This window comes from Sminthopsis crassicaudata, chromosome 4 (assembly GCF_048593235.1).
Source record: "Sminthopsis crassicaudata isolate SCR6 chromosome 4, ASM4859323v1, whole genome shotgun sequence".
In the NCBI taxonomy this organism is placed as follows: Eukaryota; Metazoa; Chordata; class Mammalia; order Dasyuromorphia; family Dasyuridae; genus Sminthopsis; species Sminthopsis crassicaudata.
This window is the reverse complement of record NC_133620.1, coordinates 68,087,372-68,104,590: the sequence shown is the minus strand read 5'-3', so window position 1 is coordinate 68,104,590 and position 17,219 is coordinate 68,087,372. Positions and strand designations below refer to the sequence as shown.

General features: G+C 38.5%; 1 protein-coding gene across 1 annotated transcript in view; it reads right to left on the bottom strand.

Moving 5' to 3' along the window:
• AXDND1 (axonemal dynein light chain domain containing 1) overlaps positions 1 to 17,219 on the bottom strand; it is a 116,634-nt gene that overhangs the window by 77,802 nt on the left and 21,613 nt on the right. Inside the window, 5 exon segments of the mRNA XM_074308490.1 lie at positions 8,762 to 8,883; positions 11,017 to 11,119; positions 11,287 to 11,343; positions 12,104 to 12,189; positions 12,968 to 13,094. Coding sequence (XP_074164591.1) covers positions 8,762 to 8,883; positions 11,017 to 11,119; positions 11,287 to 11,343; positions 12,104 to 12,189; positions 12,968 to 13,094 — 495 coding nt within the window.

Below are 17,219 nucleotides of genomic sequence, written 5' to 3'. Positions count from 1 at the left end.
ATATTTTGATTGAAGTATTAGAGCTGGGCCCCACCTCTCATTTCCCTGGATCAATCTACATTCTGAGGCCCAGTGGAAGCCCTTATGGCATTTTGGACATGAGGTTTTAGATCTTCTCTCAGCCTGTCTTCTCACTCTATCTCCATATCTACATTGGGCTCTTAAAAACATTGAAAACATCAACGAGTTTCTCTAGAAGTCCTTTCCCAAGAGGGATCCTGTCTTTCCATGTTCATCATAGTCTGGGTATAATAAGTACTTGTGCCCCTTGTGGCACAGCATCTTATGATCTCCTCTAAAGGAGCATTTTTGTGTAGTCCCCATATAATTCTTTTGCAAACCTTATTGGCATTTTCCATAGCCAGATGTCTGGTCATTATTTCTGTAGCTGCATTTTCTCCAATGGTTTTTGTGAGAGCTGTTTGCAAACGTCCCACAAAATCCACAAAAGGTTCATTGGGACCTTGTTCTATTTTTCTGAAAACTTCCCCTGTATCTTTTTGTCTGGGGAGGGAACCCAAGCTTTTATTGCAGCTATTGCAATATGCTCATAAACTGTTGTGGGATAATTAATCTGTTCTGAATTCTCGCCATATTGACCTTCACCAACGAATTAGTCAAAAGTTATTTGTGTATTAACTCCTGTTTGCCTATTGTATCTTGTAATGTGCTGTTGTCTCCAGAAGCTGCCAATCACTCTCTGGGAGGAGATCTGCTGTGTTCACTCAAATCTCTCGGAAAGATTCTTCTTCCTGTAGAGCAGCCTCAAGTCTGGTCTAGAAACAACTCCCTTTTTCCTCCAGAGCTGCCCTCTTTATCCTCCCAGAGAATAGGCGTGAGATAATGCAAGGGCTTCTGGGAAGAATTACTTCAACCAATGAACTTGCTCTTCCTAAGCACGCAAGCTCTTCCCCAGGAAAGGCCGGAACTAGAGAATTGTCAAGTACCGACTTAGCACTTAGTAAGAACCTAATATCTCATTATCTCATTAGCACTTAGTAAGAGCCTAACATCTCCTCCTTTCTTTTGATTTAGAACATAGGGTAGTCATAACCTTGAAACATAAATCCATCAATATGGGAGGCATTACACATAATTACATAGATTATATAAATACATAGTAACACAGTAACATAATACATGCTAGAAGTATGTAACAAATAACATGATCAAATAATCATAAATTGGGAATTTATAAATGTCCATAAGTGCATTGTCCATTAGTCTCATCTTGTGTTAGGAAATCCAATGATTCCTGCTGGTTTTTAAAGTTCTTTAACAGTCTTCTTATTAGCCATGCTTTTTCAGTGTCAGATGTTTCTTAGATTTTCTCCTTTGTTTTGAGGTCTTTCTCTTTTTCTGTCTCTCTCCATTGGACAAGGCGAATACGGCTCATTGGCATCCATCTGATTCCTTCTCCATCTGTGGAGATACAAGCAAACCTTCTCCCCCAAGCAGTTAAGCTATCTGGTCCCTTCCATTCACCACTTTCTGGGTCTCTCCATATCACCTGGCGATTATCTAAGGACAGTGGAGCTGCTCGCACTGGACACTGCCCTTCTGGTGGGATATAAAACCTGTCTGCTGGAGCCAGTGCATCTTTGTCAAAAATTAGAAAATTAATGGTATAGAGAACTAAATTTAGAAGTTCCCTAGGGCTACCTGTGGCTCCCCCTTTCTTTTCTTTTTGGAGGAGTGTCTTAATGTCTCTGTTTCTTCTCTCTACTATTGCCTGACCTTGAGGATTAAAAGGTATTCCAGTAATGTGTAATATCTTATACTGCGCACAGAAGTGCGCAAAATGTTTAGAACTATATGCCAGTCCATTATCTGTTTTTATTTCTTGTGGCACACCCATAATTGCAAATGCTTGGATAAGGAATTCAGTGACCACTTAGGCTGTCTCTTTTGCTGTTGGCACTGCAAAAGTGAATCCTGAAAAGGTATCTATTACCATGTGGATGAAAGACAGATGACCAAAAGATTTATAATGGGTCACATCCATTTGACAGATTTCATTGGGTCTCAAACCACGACGGTTCTTCCCTGGAGGGAGTGTAGGAGCATGGAAAGGAAGGCAAGCTGTACAGCTTTTTACTATGCTCCTAGCTTCCTCTCTTGTGATTCCAAATTGTAAATGTAAAGCTTGAGCAGCCTGATGATATTTAGAATGAGATTCTTGGGCTTCCTGAAATAAAGGACTACTGGCTAACATGATTAGAAGGCTATCTGCTTTGAATTTCCATCAAAAATAGGATCTGGAAGTCCACTATGTGAATGGACATGCAAGATATAAATCTTGCCTGGATGTTTTCTCACTTGCTCTTGAAGTTCCTTAAAGAGCTGATAAATATTAGAGGCTGCGAATTTTATTTGGGCTGTGGCAATTCTTTGTACTACACCTCCTGAATAGGCTGAATCCGTAATTATATTTACATTTCCTGGGTAATAAGTAAGAGCTAGCATGATAGCAAATAATTCATTCTGTTGAGTGGACTGAAAAGGAGTCCTGACTACTCTCTTTATAGTTAAATCATGAGAGTATACAGCACAAATATTTTCTTTGGAGGTGTCTGTAAAGATTGTTGGTCTTTTAAGAGGAACCTTAGAAACTTTTTCTTCAAAAATTCATCGCCAATTATGTAGTAGCCGGGTTATCTTTAATGGAGATCCATGTGCAAAATTTGGAGGGTGGCCAATAAAATTTGCCATTCTGGGATGGTCTCACAGCATACATTAATTTGTGTGTTAGTATAGAATGTGTATATTTTTTCAGGAGTTATTCCAGATAATTTTATTATTCTCTTAATAGCCTTTAATAAAATCCTAGCCACAAGCACTGGGTAAAGAGTAAGGCTTTGTTCTGGTTGTGCTGGGAGGTTCACCCACTCAATCACACTGTCTCCTTGATGAAGGACTGCTGTGGGTGCCTCTTTTGTAGCAAAACTGATATTTCCAAGGGTTTTTGAGTGACTCTTTCAACCACATTGGATAAAGCCAGTTCAACTTCTCTCAAAGCCTCTTGTGCTTCTTTTGTAAGCTGATGATGTGAATTTAAAGCACTGTCTCCCCTTAAAATGTCATATAGAGCTTGCAGTTGATTGGTAGTTAAGCCTAACACTGGATGCATCCATTGGATATCTCCTATTAATTTTTGGAAATCATTTAAGGTGTTCAACTTCTCTGTTCTTAAAGAAAGCTTTTGTACTGTGAGTGTCTTAGGATATACTTTATATCCTAAATATTGAAAAGGGATATGTCTTTGAATTTTTTCTGTAGCTATAAGCAGTTTGTAGTACTTTAGTGTTTCCATGGTCTTTTGTAGACATGCTTCTAACATTTGTTCCTCAGGTGCACATCCCAAAATATCATCCATATAATGTAACAATATTACTTTTGAAAGGCTTTTCTTACTGGAGCAAGAGCAGCAGCAACATCCATTTGGCACATATTAGGGCTGTTTTTTATTCCCTGTGGCAAAACTGTCCATTCATATCTTTTATAAGGCTCAGCCAAGTTAACACTAGGCACTGAAAAAGCAAATCTTTTCATATCCTCCTTATCTAGAGGGATAGAATAGAAACAATCCTTAATGTCTATAACCCATAGAGGCCATTTTCTTGGCAACTGAGTAGGAGATGGAAGTCCAGGCTGAAGAGTTCCCATAGTTTCCATCTGTTCATTTACTCTTCTTAGATCAGTTAACATCCTCCATTTTCCAGATTTCTTTTTCACCACAAATACTGGGGAATTCCAAGGACTTAGAGAAGGCCGCAAGTGTCCTTGGTCAAGTTGTTCATTCACTATGTCTAATAAGGCCTGAATTTTATCACTTCTTAAGGGCCACTCTTCTACCCACACTGGTGAATCAGTCTTCCACTGAATAGGAACTGGTGAAAGTGCAGGTAGGCCTTCAACAGCAGCCCTCCCTAAAAAGCCAAAGTGCTTATTTGTAATCCTATCTGCTGTAAAATGTCTCTTCCCCACAGATTGATGGGGATTTTTTCAACTACAAAAGGAGTAAAAACTCCTATTTCACCTTCAAATATCCATCTCAAAGGCCTAGCACTAACTTCTGCTGCTATTGATCCTCCTACCCCAGACATGTAGGTGTCTGCCTTAATCTTTGGCCAGTGACTGGGTCAATTGGCACCTCTAATAACTGTAGGATCTGCACCTGTGTCTGCCAATCCTTCAAATAGTATTCCATTTAAATAGTAAGCATAGGTTGGTCAGCTGTCACAGCTGCTGTCCAATATATTCCTGGATATTGTTCATTGGAGTCAGAATCTAGGCAACTATCACCAGGTTGTTTATTAGGGGTACATGACAATAAGCCTGATGCTACTACTTCTCCTGGTTGATAAATCACACGTTGACTACCTGTGTTAGTGACTGGGATATTAGATACACGTTCTCCAGTTTCCCACATCAGTGTATGGATGGACACTGTTTTGTAGGCACTCTCAGAAGGTGAAATGGTCAAGCCTACTTTGCCTGGAGGCAAAGGATCCATAGGCTCAACAGGAACAGATTTCACTTCTCCAGGGAGTATCTCAGTAGTCTCTACTGCACACAGCTCTATTTTTCCTAATTTCAATCCCTTTCTTCCATCTGATTGCCTTTTGGCTGATTGATCATGTTTTAAAATTCTCTGGATGTAACCTCGGCTGCCATCATGCCCCACTTGGGGGGCTGAAGCTGGACCCCACCTCTCATTTCCCTGGGTCAATCTACATTCGGAGGCCCAGTGGTAACCCTTGTGACATTTTGGACATGGAGTTTTAGGTCTTCTCTCACCCTGTCTTCTCACTGTATCTCCATATCTACACTGAGCTCTTAGATATCTAATTTTTCCACATTGAAAACATCGCCGAGTTTCTCTAGAAGTCCTTTGCCAGGAGGGACCCAGTCTTTCCACGTTCATCACTGTCCGGGTGTAAAAAGCATTTGTTCGCACTGTAGCACAGTGTCTTATGATCTCCTCTAAAGGAGCATCTTTGTCTAATCCCTATATAATTCTTTTGCAAATCTCATTGGCATTTTCCTTAGCCAGATGTCTGGTAATTATTTCTGTAGCTGCATTTTCTCCAATAGTTCTTTTGACAGCAGTTTGCAAACGTCCCACAAAATCTGCAAAAGGTTCATTGGGACCTTGCTCTATTTTAGTGAAAACCTCTTCCCCATCTTTCTGTCCAGGGAGGACACCCCAAGCTTTTATTGCAGCCTTAGCAATTTGTTCATTCTTTTTCCAGAGAAAAACAAGGACATATGACCTTCACAGTTTTTAAAAGTTCAGTAATCTCCTCCAAAATTATAATCAATCTTTGGCTTTTCATAACCTTGATAATGCTCTCCAAACATTTTCCTTGAACAGAAGGCGTTTGCCCCATTTCACTATAAGAGATTGCTGGTTTAGCCCTTAACAAGTTAAGTTCCTTATTTATCTGTTAGCACGCTCACTTAATCTTTAACAAAGTTTCCTTGTTACTCACGGTTCTGGGTCAGAGAGACTGAGATCTGGATCAGAGGCTTTTCCACTGGAATCAGGATCATGTCTGTCCCTGTTCGGGTGCCAAATTGCAATGGTCCAGTGTAGCTCCTCTGAAGGGCTCAGAATAAGTTCTTGTCAGGATAAGGAAAAGTCCTTGCCCCACATTGGGCACCAATATGTAGCGTGCTGTTGTCTCCAGAAGCTGCCGATCACTCTCTGGGAGGAGATCTGCTGTGTCCACTCAAATCTCTCGGAAAGATTCTTCTTCCTGTAGAGAGCCGACTTCCCTTCCTGCAGAGAGCAGCCTCAAGTCTGGTCCAGAATCAACTCCCTTTTTCCTCCAGAGCTGCCTTCTTTATCCTCCCAGAGAATGGGCGTGGGATAATGCAAGGGCTTGTGGGAAGAATTACTTCAACCAATGAACTTGCTCCTCCTAAGCATGCAAGCTCTTCCCCAGGAAAGGCCGGAACTAGAGAATTGTCAAGTACCGACTTAGCACTTAGTAAGAACCTAATATCTCTATCTCATTAGCACTTAGTAAGAACCTAACAGCATCTGACTTGAATCCTATATAATTCATGATACTCAGAAAGCCACAACAAGTTTTGTCCAGGTTCTAAATATGTCCTTGCTATGGATTTCCAATCATTCGGGATTGGGATTTCATAAAACAAATTATCCAGTAACATTTTAGCATAAGAGGATGTAGCCCCACAAAGAGTGCAACCTTTTATCAAATCCTTAATTTTATCCCTATCAAAAGGAGGGTATCTTCTCTTTTGTTGACCTGAAGAGTCAAGCTCTTCAATCACAGGATATGCATCTATAAAATCACTTACATCCTGTCCTTCATTTTTTGCCTTAACCAGTGCTTTTTCTAATCTTGCTTAATAGACTGCTTAATAGGTGGCTCTGTTTGTGTTACTGCCTCTCCCCCTCCTCCTTCTCCCACCACCCATGAAGGGTTAATTGAGGGAGGTAAGTGGGGGATAACACAATCTTGTTCTTGCTAATGACTGAATGTGCTGAGATAACACCATCCCTCACTTAACAAGTAATTTAACAAGGAATACTTGGAATGTCATCACTTCAAGTAGCTTATGGATTCTCCCCATATTAGTTCTTGGCAAATATACCAGAGATTCAGTCAATAGCAGTTTTGATGATCTGAAAACCAGTTCTGCAAAGGAGAATTAAGACTATTCAACAAACTTTAGGGCAGAGGCAAGAACAGGAAAACAACTGGGAAAGCTATGGGGAACAAAGATTTAACTATAGGTAGCCATGTCCTAGATCTAAGTAGTCTTCCTCTCAGAACTCTGCTGTAAGTCTTAGATTATGGTTATTCGAGTTCTTTCCCCATCTTTTCAGCAACAGAACCAGATGAGCTAGGACCACTTACCCAGTCTTTCAAATTTCATATCTTAGCCAATTATGTTTCCTTGAATTCCCATAGTAAATACAATAAGCACAAACTATGCTTATGTTGATAGGATCCAGAATTAAATGGGAGGCCTGAGAAATTGTGAATTGCCAACAGAAGTAGAAGTAGTGATAATTTGATCAATTGGAAGACTGATATGTATACTAAAAGAATCAAACATTAGAGTTGGGGTGTGAAACTCCCTAGAGAGATCATTTATTCTGTCCCAGCCTTTATAGATGAGGAAGCTGAGATACTAAAAAGTCAATTTTCTAGCCAGGGCTACATAACTATTAAAGTAACAGAGCCAGGAGGAGAGTCAACTCCTTTGACTTATGTAAAACGTTCTTTCCATTATGCCATGCTAAAACTAAGTAATAAGATTTAGGAGATGTCATCCTTGCTCTTTTCCTCATTAGGAACTTTTATCAGAAGTACCCAGGGAGATCTGGCCTGCCTCCACTCCCCCTCCTCCACACCCCTCACACCATCACAACCACCCCAGCAGTGTTTTCTTCACTGGGCTTCTAGGGAGTCAATGACATAGCTAGGGAAAGCAAAATCTGACAAACCAGTCTGTGTTACAATGGCAGTAAGTCGTGACATGCTGCAGAGAGTTTTGAGAGAAGGGACAGTAGGACTGTTGCTGGTAGTTATTCCTATTGATCATAGCTATTGATCACTGCTGTAGAGCTAACTGATGCAGTTGTCTGCAGACAGTGATTCAAACCTAGGTAAAAGGAGGGTATGGTTGTACAAGTTGGAATCTCTAGAAGAATTTGTGGGTGTGGAAATTATCTGTCTCTCTTCAGGCCATTGTCCTGTAGGAAGGCAGTCAGTGCAGCTAGTGTTGGGCTGGCATTTCCACACTGGATATGGGTGTATGAAGATAGGGCCTTACTGAGACACCCTAAGATATAACTCTTGTGACAATTCTGAGACTGTCTCAATAAACTGTGGGGTATTTGAGAGGATCAGACATAAAGTCTATATCTAGTAAGAGAGAAAATCACAATTTTCTATGTTATTTAAATAAAACCTTGAGATGCAATTACATTACTACTATTTTTACTTCATAACTTGAAAAATATCCATGCATCTTTCTCCACTCTTTAGAGGACAACTCCCCAACTAGCATGTCCCAAACTATTCCCTCAATCTGCTGGTGTTTCCAGGGACATGAAACAGGGATTCTAGAAGAAAATACCAGTGGTTCATAGAAGTCATTCTCTTCCATGAAAGGAGTCTTTCTTGTCTGTAAGAAGCTTTACAAGTATGATCTCATTTGATCATGTCATGAAAGGATTAGCTGAAGGAATTGGAAAAGTTTAGTCTAGAGAAGAAAAGATGTGGCAAGGGAGAAGGAGGTTGGGGGAGGGGGTTACCATAGTCGCCTACAAATATCCTAAAGACTTTCTTCTGGAATAGGGATGGGCCCCAGAAAGCACAACTGAGGATCAACTTGAAAAAATGAAGATTTTTTACTTCACATGAAGAAACACTTCTAGAAATTAGAGTCATCCCAACATGGATTGGCTGCCTTGGGAACTAGCCAATTCTTAACTAGAGTTCTTTAAACAAAGCCTAAATGACCATTTGTTAAGGATTTTGTTCAGATATAGATTTGTATTCAGATTTAGGTTGCATTGGATGGCTTCTGGATCCCTGCCAATGCTGAGACTCAGTTTTATTCTCTTTGAGGTCATCATAGGAAAGAAAGAGGAAACATGACTAGCTATTCTTAAAATAGGGAAAGAGATTTTTATCATTTTTTGAAAAACAAAGATAATTGTGATATTGTTTGGGGGAAAAAGGACAACTATTAACACCCTCAAAGCCCTGACCTTATATTAGATAAAAGTTCTCCTCTGTCTGAGCACTCCACACTGATTTGTCGAATGATTTCATGAAATACCGTGTTGTAAATGTTCTGCTCAGTCTTCAGCACTTCAAGAATTTTGTGCATCTGGTAGAAGATAAGTAAGGGATTAGTGTGTCATTAAATAGTTTATCTTACACAACTCCTTGAAGAAAGATTGTTATAAGAGACACTGAAAACATGACATTCTTTTGGAAATTTTTTTCCCCTCATAAAACAACAGAATCATAGAATTTTGAAGCTGAGAAGTATCTAAGGAATCATCCCCTGTCCTTCCATTTGACAGTGAGAAGCCTGAGATACAGAAGGGTTGAATAAGTTGGCCAATGGTGGAGAAAGGATTTGTACTCAAGTATTTTATCCTTAATCGGGTGCTTCTTTCACACCAACCTATTCTAGTTCAATTTCCTTTTTTAAAACAGGTAAGATGTTTACATCTTACACTTTACAAACAAGCCTAATGAACTCCACAGAATTTAAGTGGTTTGCCCACTATCATAAAGCAAGTTATTAGTGGAGAGGAAAAGAGAATCTTGGTGTATCATTTTTTTCTCTGTACAATATGGCAAGAGATGTGGTAGATACACAAGCACTTTGCAAATCCCAAAGCACTATATAAATGAGAGCTATTATGTTATTGCTATTATCATTACTATATATTTAATTAAGGAAGCTGTATACTGGAGGAGGGGGGAACATTGACCAAAAAACAGATTTTCAAATTTGTCCCATTTTGTAGGTAAAATGAAGGAAGACGGATTCTTTGGTAGCCTTTTTCACATTTCAAATGGTGATATCCAAAACTCACATTATTATACCCTTTCTGTCATATTCTCCGGGTAATATCTAGGCTCACATGCATACTTCTCACAGTGAGAAGAATATTAGTCCATAACCACTAGACTATAACATCTCAAATGAATTTGACAGTTTAATGCCTTGGGGGTTTCCTTAAGTGATGTCAATCACAGCTCAGCCCAGCCGCTTATCTGGGTGACTTCTGTCCATGTCCTCCTGTAAAATGACCCAATGCCTTTCTCCTCTGCCTATCGTCTCATGTTTTTGCAAGTGACCAGTCTATCTTCTCTTCCTATTTTATAATTCATTGGTAACATCTTTCCCACTTGCTTTTTAGAGTTCCTTGCTGCAGGTATGCTGCAACCAGCTCACACTGACCATGCATCTCTCCATTGTTCATGATACTCATCAGAGCTAGTGGTCTTTCATGAATCATCATAGAGTACACTGGTTAAATGAAAAAGGGACCTTTGCTTTTACAGGAAGCTTGAGGTAAGTAAAAGAACTCTGAAGTTACCTAAAAGCAATTCTCTTTTTTAATTGTGGACCCAATTTGTGATCCAACTGTATTGTCTTTCCATATAATACATACTGATAGAAGGTGCTCCTGGGATCTATTGGAGCTTCTCCAAACTTGACTGTACTGGATGGCTCATCTGATATTTGTTTTTAGGTCGTTGAACAGAGTTATTTTTACTGCCATATCTTCCAAGAAGGTAACAATTATAATCAGTTACTTTAATACTTTCGCATTGACAATTTAAAAAAAAAATAAAGCTATTACACACTCACAAGATGACCCAGAAATTTCTATAGAAATTTATAATTTAAAACATCTGCACAGTATTGTAAAGTTTGCCAATTGCTTTACAATACCCTCATTAGATGGCTAATACTGGGTCTGGGGATGGATTGTAATGCTGGAAAGAACTTTGGATGTCTTAATCCAACCCCCTAATTTTACAGTTGAAGAAGCTGAGACCAGATGATAGGTCTATTATCAAACAGCTGTAAATATGAGAGGGATTTGAAACTGGGAACCCTGGTTCCAAGAACAGCACTTTTTTCTGCCATGCTATTCTGCCTCTGATTTCATTAGTGTAGGGAATTGCCAATAGGAAACTTCCTAAAGAAAATGCAAATTGGGACCTTCTCTGAAATTCTGTTCTTAAAAAGCTCTCTGAGTCCAGGTCACAAAACCAGGAAAGTCAGCTCCTTATTCACTCCACCACCCAGGCTTTCTCTGAATTCATTTTTATAATTAAACTTTTAAAGCATCTTATTAAAAGAACAGACATAAGGACTTTGCAATTGAGTAATCCTTGAGATTTAAAACATTTTTAATACATGCCATACAGTTATGGGAAATGCTAAGAGATGAAATGCTCTTCATCATGATGAGTTTTAGGAAGGGTATTCTACCTGAGTTGCGTTTACTGATTTGTCAGCGTCTACACCAGCCTTCTCTAGCATTGTATCCATCACATTCTTCAGCTGTATCACTTCAATTCTCTTATTTGGTTTCCTAGGAGAGGAAAATTGCAGAAATGGAGAATTACTGTTATCAGAATTATGCTGAACCAAATCTCTAAACTCAAAAGATAACAAAATATAATAAAGGCAGCACATACATCTTTGAGTAGTGGATGGCTTTCTATTTTGGAAAGCATTTTAGAAATCAGTTCTACTTACATGGATGGGAAAAGTAGCAGCCTATTCTGACTGTCTGTGAGCAGGGTTGTATATTTACTGCAAAAAAGGAAATTTACATATTATTCTTAAGGGCATCTAATGATCTGGATGTGTAACACAATGCATAATCACATTCTCTCCATCCCCCAGAAGGAGAATACACAACGAGATAACCCAGGCTTAAGTCTTGGATCCAATTCAATCCACATTAGGTGGCTACAATACACTAGGCAATCTGATAGACAGAGGATACAATTAATAAAAACAAAATCAATCCCTGTCCACAAGGAGTTTATCATCTAATGAGACTGTACCCTTTGTAAGCCATTTTATCTTAGGAAGTCATTAGGGCATCCTTCCTAAGTCCTTGTTTACAGTGTTGTTTTAAGGTTCAAATGATGTAACATATCTGAAAGTGCTTTGTAAACTATAAAATATGTTAATATGAGATTGTTATCAATAATAATAGCTAGCATTTACAAAGCACTTAATATGTCTTATCTCATTTGATCCTTACAATGCCTTAGAAAATGATAAACACTCTAAGTCAGGGCTTGAATCACTGAATTGATGAAAGTGATTTTATTAAGAAAGTTATGAATAAATACTAACAATCCAGATTAGATGTAAAAATGTTTGTATACTCTTTTTTTAATCTCAGGGAGCCAGTTGTTAAATATTTAGCAACAAACCCCTGGGTTTAAACCACTCTTAGGGCCATAAATGTCCTGCTCTCAGTCTTGGGATTATTTCTTTGATTCAAGAGAGTTAGCAATAATGTAATTATTAAGGGTTCCATTTGAATTATAAAACTCACTCATCATAATATTGTAGACCTTCAACTCCTGTGTTGGATGCAATGTGAAATTCTTCAGGGATCACAGTATCTGTTAATTTCTTTGGCTGAAAAAGAAATGGAGCTATGAAAGGGAAAAAGAATTCTTAAAGATAACCTAACTACTACCCCACATCCAAAAACTCAGGATTTAATCTGAATGATTTTGATTTGAGAAATAGCTTACACATAATTCTAGGTAGAGGCTGTAATATTGAAGCAAAATCACCTATACTGTAGAAAAATAAATTGAAGATTTGGTGTCTGCGTCCAGTCAATAGATACATATCCTAGGTTTTCTGAAACTCAATGGATTTTATTTCTTACATTCTACCAATAACTGATCATTTAATTAATTCAAAAAATCCAAATCAGCAGGTTGAAAAATATATATCTTACCATTTTAAAGATGACCTTTAGAAAGACAACTGTGATCCACTTTTCAATTTATCCTGTATACATCTTTCACGTACATAGTTGTTTATATGTTGTCTCCCTACTTTGTGAGATTCTCAGTGAGAATGCTCATCATTCTTTGTATCCCCAGTGATTAGCATAGGTTCTTGACATCTAGCAGGAGTTTTTAATGAATGCTTTTTGTTTTGGCTATACGTTATCTGTAATACTAACTCCTTAAACAGTGTACTTACGAAAACAACTTTTAAAAAAAGAAGGAAAAAAAATAGCTTTCCTCTAAGATAAGCAGGACCTAGATAATTCAAGGAAAAAGCTATCGGAATTACACTTATACACAAATGCTGACAATTGGACCTAATCATCTATGTTATTATTTTAATTTCAATGAATTCTAAAAGAAAAAAATTATGGCTAAAAAATTGCACTTACTGATGAGTCAGGTATAGACAAACCCACATGTGGTGTCTCTTCTACGGAGGTAATCTCTTTTACCAGTTGTGGAAGCCAGGAATCTGCTAGTTTTTCAGCCTTAACATCATACAAAAAAGAAACATCCCTAAGAAAATGAAAAACACATGTATTCATTCATTAGTTATCCACAAAATTGTATCATATTCAGTTGGCTAATTATAGATTTGAAAACAAATTCTACCATATACTAACAGCTGAAATTAATTGCAATTGTGACCTCCTGTTCACAGGGTTGTTGAAGAAAGTCCATTGTAAAGCTTAGTGCTAGAGAAATGTGAGGGTGAGGTTAACTGGCATTCAGGTAGCTATAATATTTTTCAGCATTTAGAAATCTAAGTGCAAAAAGACAATACTCCAAAAAGATCTAAAAAAAAAATCCTAGCACTTTGGTACCAAAAAAATCAATTCCACAAATATCAGATAATACAGAAAGTATTCTGAATAGTATCTGAGGAGAAAGAGAGAGAGAGAGAGAGAGAGAGAGAGAGAGAGAGAGAGAGAGAGAGAGAGAGAGAGAGAGAGAGAGAGAGAGAGAATGTTTAATGGCCTGGAAGCTAAGTATGAGTCATTAGAGTGATGCTGCATCAAAAAAAAAAAAAAAAAAAGCTCATTAGCTCTTGGCTGCCTTCAAAGAGTAAAATCTTCTAAGAGGAGCGAGGTGATGCCCTTGTCAGACCTTGTCTGGAATATCATGCTGGGAAATTGTTCCTGCAAGCAAACCAAAAAATACTTTTTTGAATTTATACTCATTGTCCCTGGTTCCAGTCTTTGGGGTCAAATAGAATGTATCAAAGTCCTGTAAATAATCAAAGACAACTATTAGGTCCCCATTAGTTTGACTTCTCCAGGATAAATACCCCCAATGTTAATACAATTAACTCAAAGCCCTACACTATTGTAGCATGCCCTCCTGGCAGTTACAATTACTAGTCTGTCCCAGGCCCAACAGAGTACCTTTGACCACTGACCTTTGCAGTGTCAACTCTACCCGGCTTGCCTCCTCTGAGGTCTTCAAAGGTCTCTGGCCACAATCTCTTGAATCTATAGTTTAATAACCAGTAGCACACTCAAGGACAGCCAAGAAAAAGCCTTTATTATACCTACTCACATAATGCCCTGATTTGTTGGTTCCCTAGTGAACACCTGGTCAGAAGACCCACATGTTCACTACCAAAATTCTTACCTGTCTTGGCTATCCATCCACTTGGCTCAGGGAGCCAGGTTAAAGAGAGCGACTTCTGTCTGCAGTGGGCTTATAAAGGGCCTGTGAGGTCACACACACAGCCAACCAGCGAGAGAGTCGTCACCCATTAAGAAGCTATCTTAGTATGGCCAAGATCCCACCCACAGGGCAGTCCTAATATCCACAGAGATTACTTCTGGGCCACTCGAATCTCCTGTTGCGCTGTGCCCTCCCATTTAAAGGACCCTTACAATTCCCTTCTCTTGTTTTGTGGGAGCCACACATCTCATCAAGCTAAACTTTTAGCACCAGCTAGAGTTCACTTGATCCATGAGATGACAGAGTGTTATGCCCAAGGAGGTACAAAGCAGCAGATCAATAAACAGAAATATGACAATAAGAACCAAGCTCAACAGTGGCCAAGTGCTCAACCCATTCATCCAGGTCATACTTGAGATAATAAGCCAAAGAGGTTGGATGCCAATGATGTCAGCACTGAGGTGGGAAGTCAACAAGGTAAAACATCACAATTCTAGTTAACAATTATATATCAGTGAGGTAGGTTGTCACAATTCTAGTTACATTTATCACAATTCTAGACCAATTCTAGTTTCTCACAATTCTCTATTGCACTTTTCACAATCCTAGAACAATTCTAGCTTAATACAATTCTCTATTGCACTTTTCACAATCCTAGAGCAATTCTAGTTTCACAGGTGCACATAAGCAAAGTCAAGTCCAGTAACATTGTCTCAATAACAATGGCAGGTGGGTGTGTTGGTTTTTCACCCACTAATTTAAAAGTATAGTCCTTCAATAGAAAGCACAGGGCAAAGCCTCTCCCCAGGCCACCATATGGCAAGTAGCCATGGGAGAAGCAAGCAGGCCCATTGTCCATTTACATTCTTTATATTGCATATCACCCAAAACAGTCCATTTCAGCTGCAACACTGGAACTGTGTCTGCTGTCTCTGGTGTCACAGTCAGGAGGGACATTGCTGCCATCAGCATCTGGAGGGCAGCTGACATCTGGCTGGTCCCTTTGGGCTGTTGTCTGGATCCCCAGTTCACAAATGTCTCTGGTGGGGATGAACTCTGCTGCTGGATCTGCACCTAGGAAGGAATGTACCCGGGGCCCAACTTGGGCCTTTCCAAATGCCATCCAGGCCTTTCCACATCACAGTGGAAGGAAAGTTCTTGTCAAAAAGATTAACAAAAGTCAGAAAAAAGTTAGTCAGTCTGTCACTTAGCTGCACTTTCTGTGTATGCCCGAAGTGCATTGCTAAGGTAAAATGCAAAGAATTTAAAAATGTAAAACCAAAATAATTTAAAAGTGTAAAACCGAAATAGATTAAAAATATAAAACCAAAATAATTTAAAAATATAAAATCAAAATAACTTAGTAATATAAAATCAAAATACTTTAAAGATTTAAAATCAAAAGTGTTTAAAAATGTAAAATCAAAATTTAAAAATTGCAAGCAATCACATATATGTATTGCCACATCTTGTGCATATCCCAAAATTCCCTTCTCTTGTTTAGAAGAGAAGATCTTGGGGATATAGTCTGTTCAGTAATGACTTTACTAATAGGATTATAAGAAATGCCAATGGAATGGGCAAAGTCAAATTCAATGCAAAAACACCTAAAGGCAAAATATTTGTAAGCCCATCCATAAACTCTCTTAAATGCATGTGAAATTTCTACAATGGAAAAATGGTTGATCACATGTCTAGCTGCTTCTCCAGATTGGAATGAAGCCATAATGTCCATTGGTCTTAAAACATTAAATTTCAAACCATAAGGGTTTTGTCCTATAGGGAGTATAGGAGAGTGTAAGAAAGATAAGCTGTGTAGCCTTCTGTCATGCTCTTAGCTTCCTCTTTAGTTATCACAATTTGCAAATATAAGATTCTAGCAGCCTGATTATAAAAGATATGATTTGAAGGTCCACTCTGAAAATGGACATGTAGGGTATATTTATCTGAGCTCTTTCTCATTCGCTCTCGAAGTTCTTAAAAGAGCTGATCCTTTTCAGTGGTCTGCCACTCATACAGTTAATGAAAAAAGAACACTCAGCTATATCCCTGAATTCTTTTGCCTAAAAAAATCAAAGTTTGAATTTCTGATACCAAATTGTACTTCAGGAGTGTGAATCAATAAATCTGACAGTACTTTTCCTCCTGGGTCAAAGATCACACACTGTCTATTTATTCTAGTGATTAAAGCAGCAATTTTCCAAACCATTCTAAACATAAACACTGTTTTATAAATACTCGTAGGGGGATTGGGAAATCAAGCCCACCTGTGGAAGTGAAAAATCCACAAGGTAAGAAAAGAGGAGTTCCAACTCTCCAAAGACTATCCTAGCAGTTTTACAAGTATAAAACTCCACTCTCTCTAACTGCAAGGTCTTATCTCTGTAAGGTTTCTTAGAAATTAACTGAACTGTATTTTAAAATTTTTCTGAATATTATAGTCAATACCCCACAATTCCTTTTTGCCTTGGGCCATAAAGCCTACTCCAGTCTTTTGAAATGTAGACACAGGAGTTTTAAATGGATTAATGGGCAGTGCTGATGATATTATCACCCTTCCTTTTCCTCCTCCTCCTTCTCCCTTGGCCCACAAAGATGGGGCTGAGGGAAGAAGGTCAGGAATTAGAAAATTCCCCAAAGACTGATTTAAAATCCAACCGGAGATTTGCACATAAAAAGAACTAAACCTCTTCTCAATGGAAGAGTAATCAATAAATTCCTTAAAACAATAATACACAAGGTAAACCAACAAAACGCTAAGAAGAATTTCTCCAACTGAAGTCCATGCAGTTTGTTTATTTCCCTCCTTAGCTTCAGCCACTGGTTTGTGTAGTAACCTAGCTTTGTCTTCATTCTCTATCTCAATCTGTAGTTTAACCTGCAATTCCAGCAACTCTATTTTAATTGTTTGTCGTTCTATTTTTAACTCAACTTCTAGCTGTCAAATTTTATACTCTATACTGTCATACAAACACGTTAGCTCTAGGT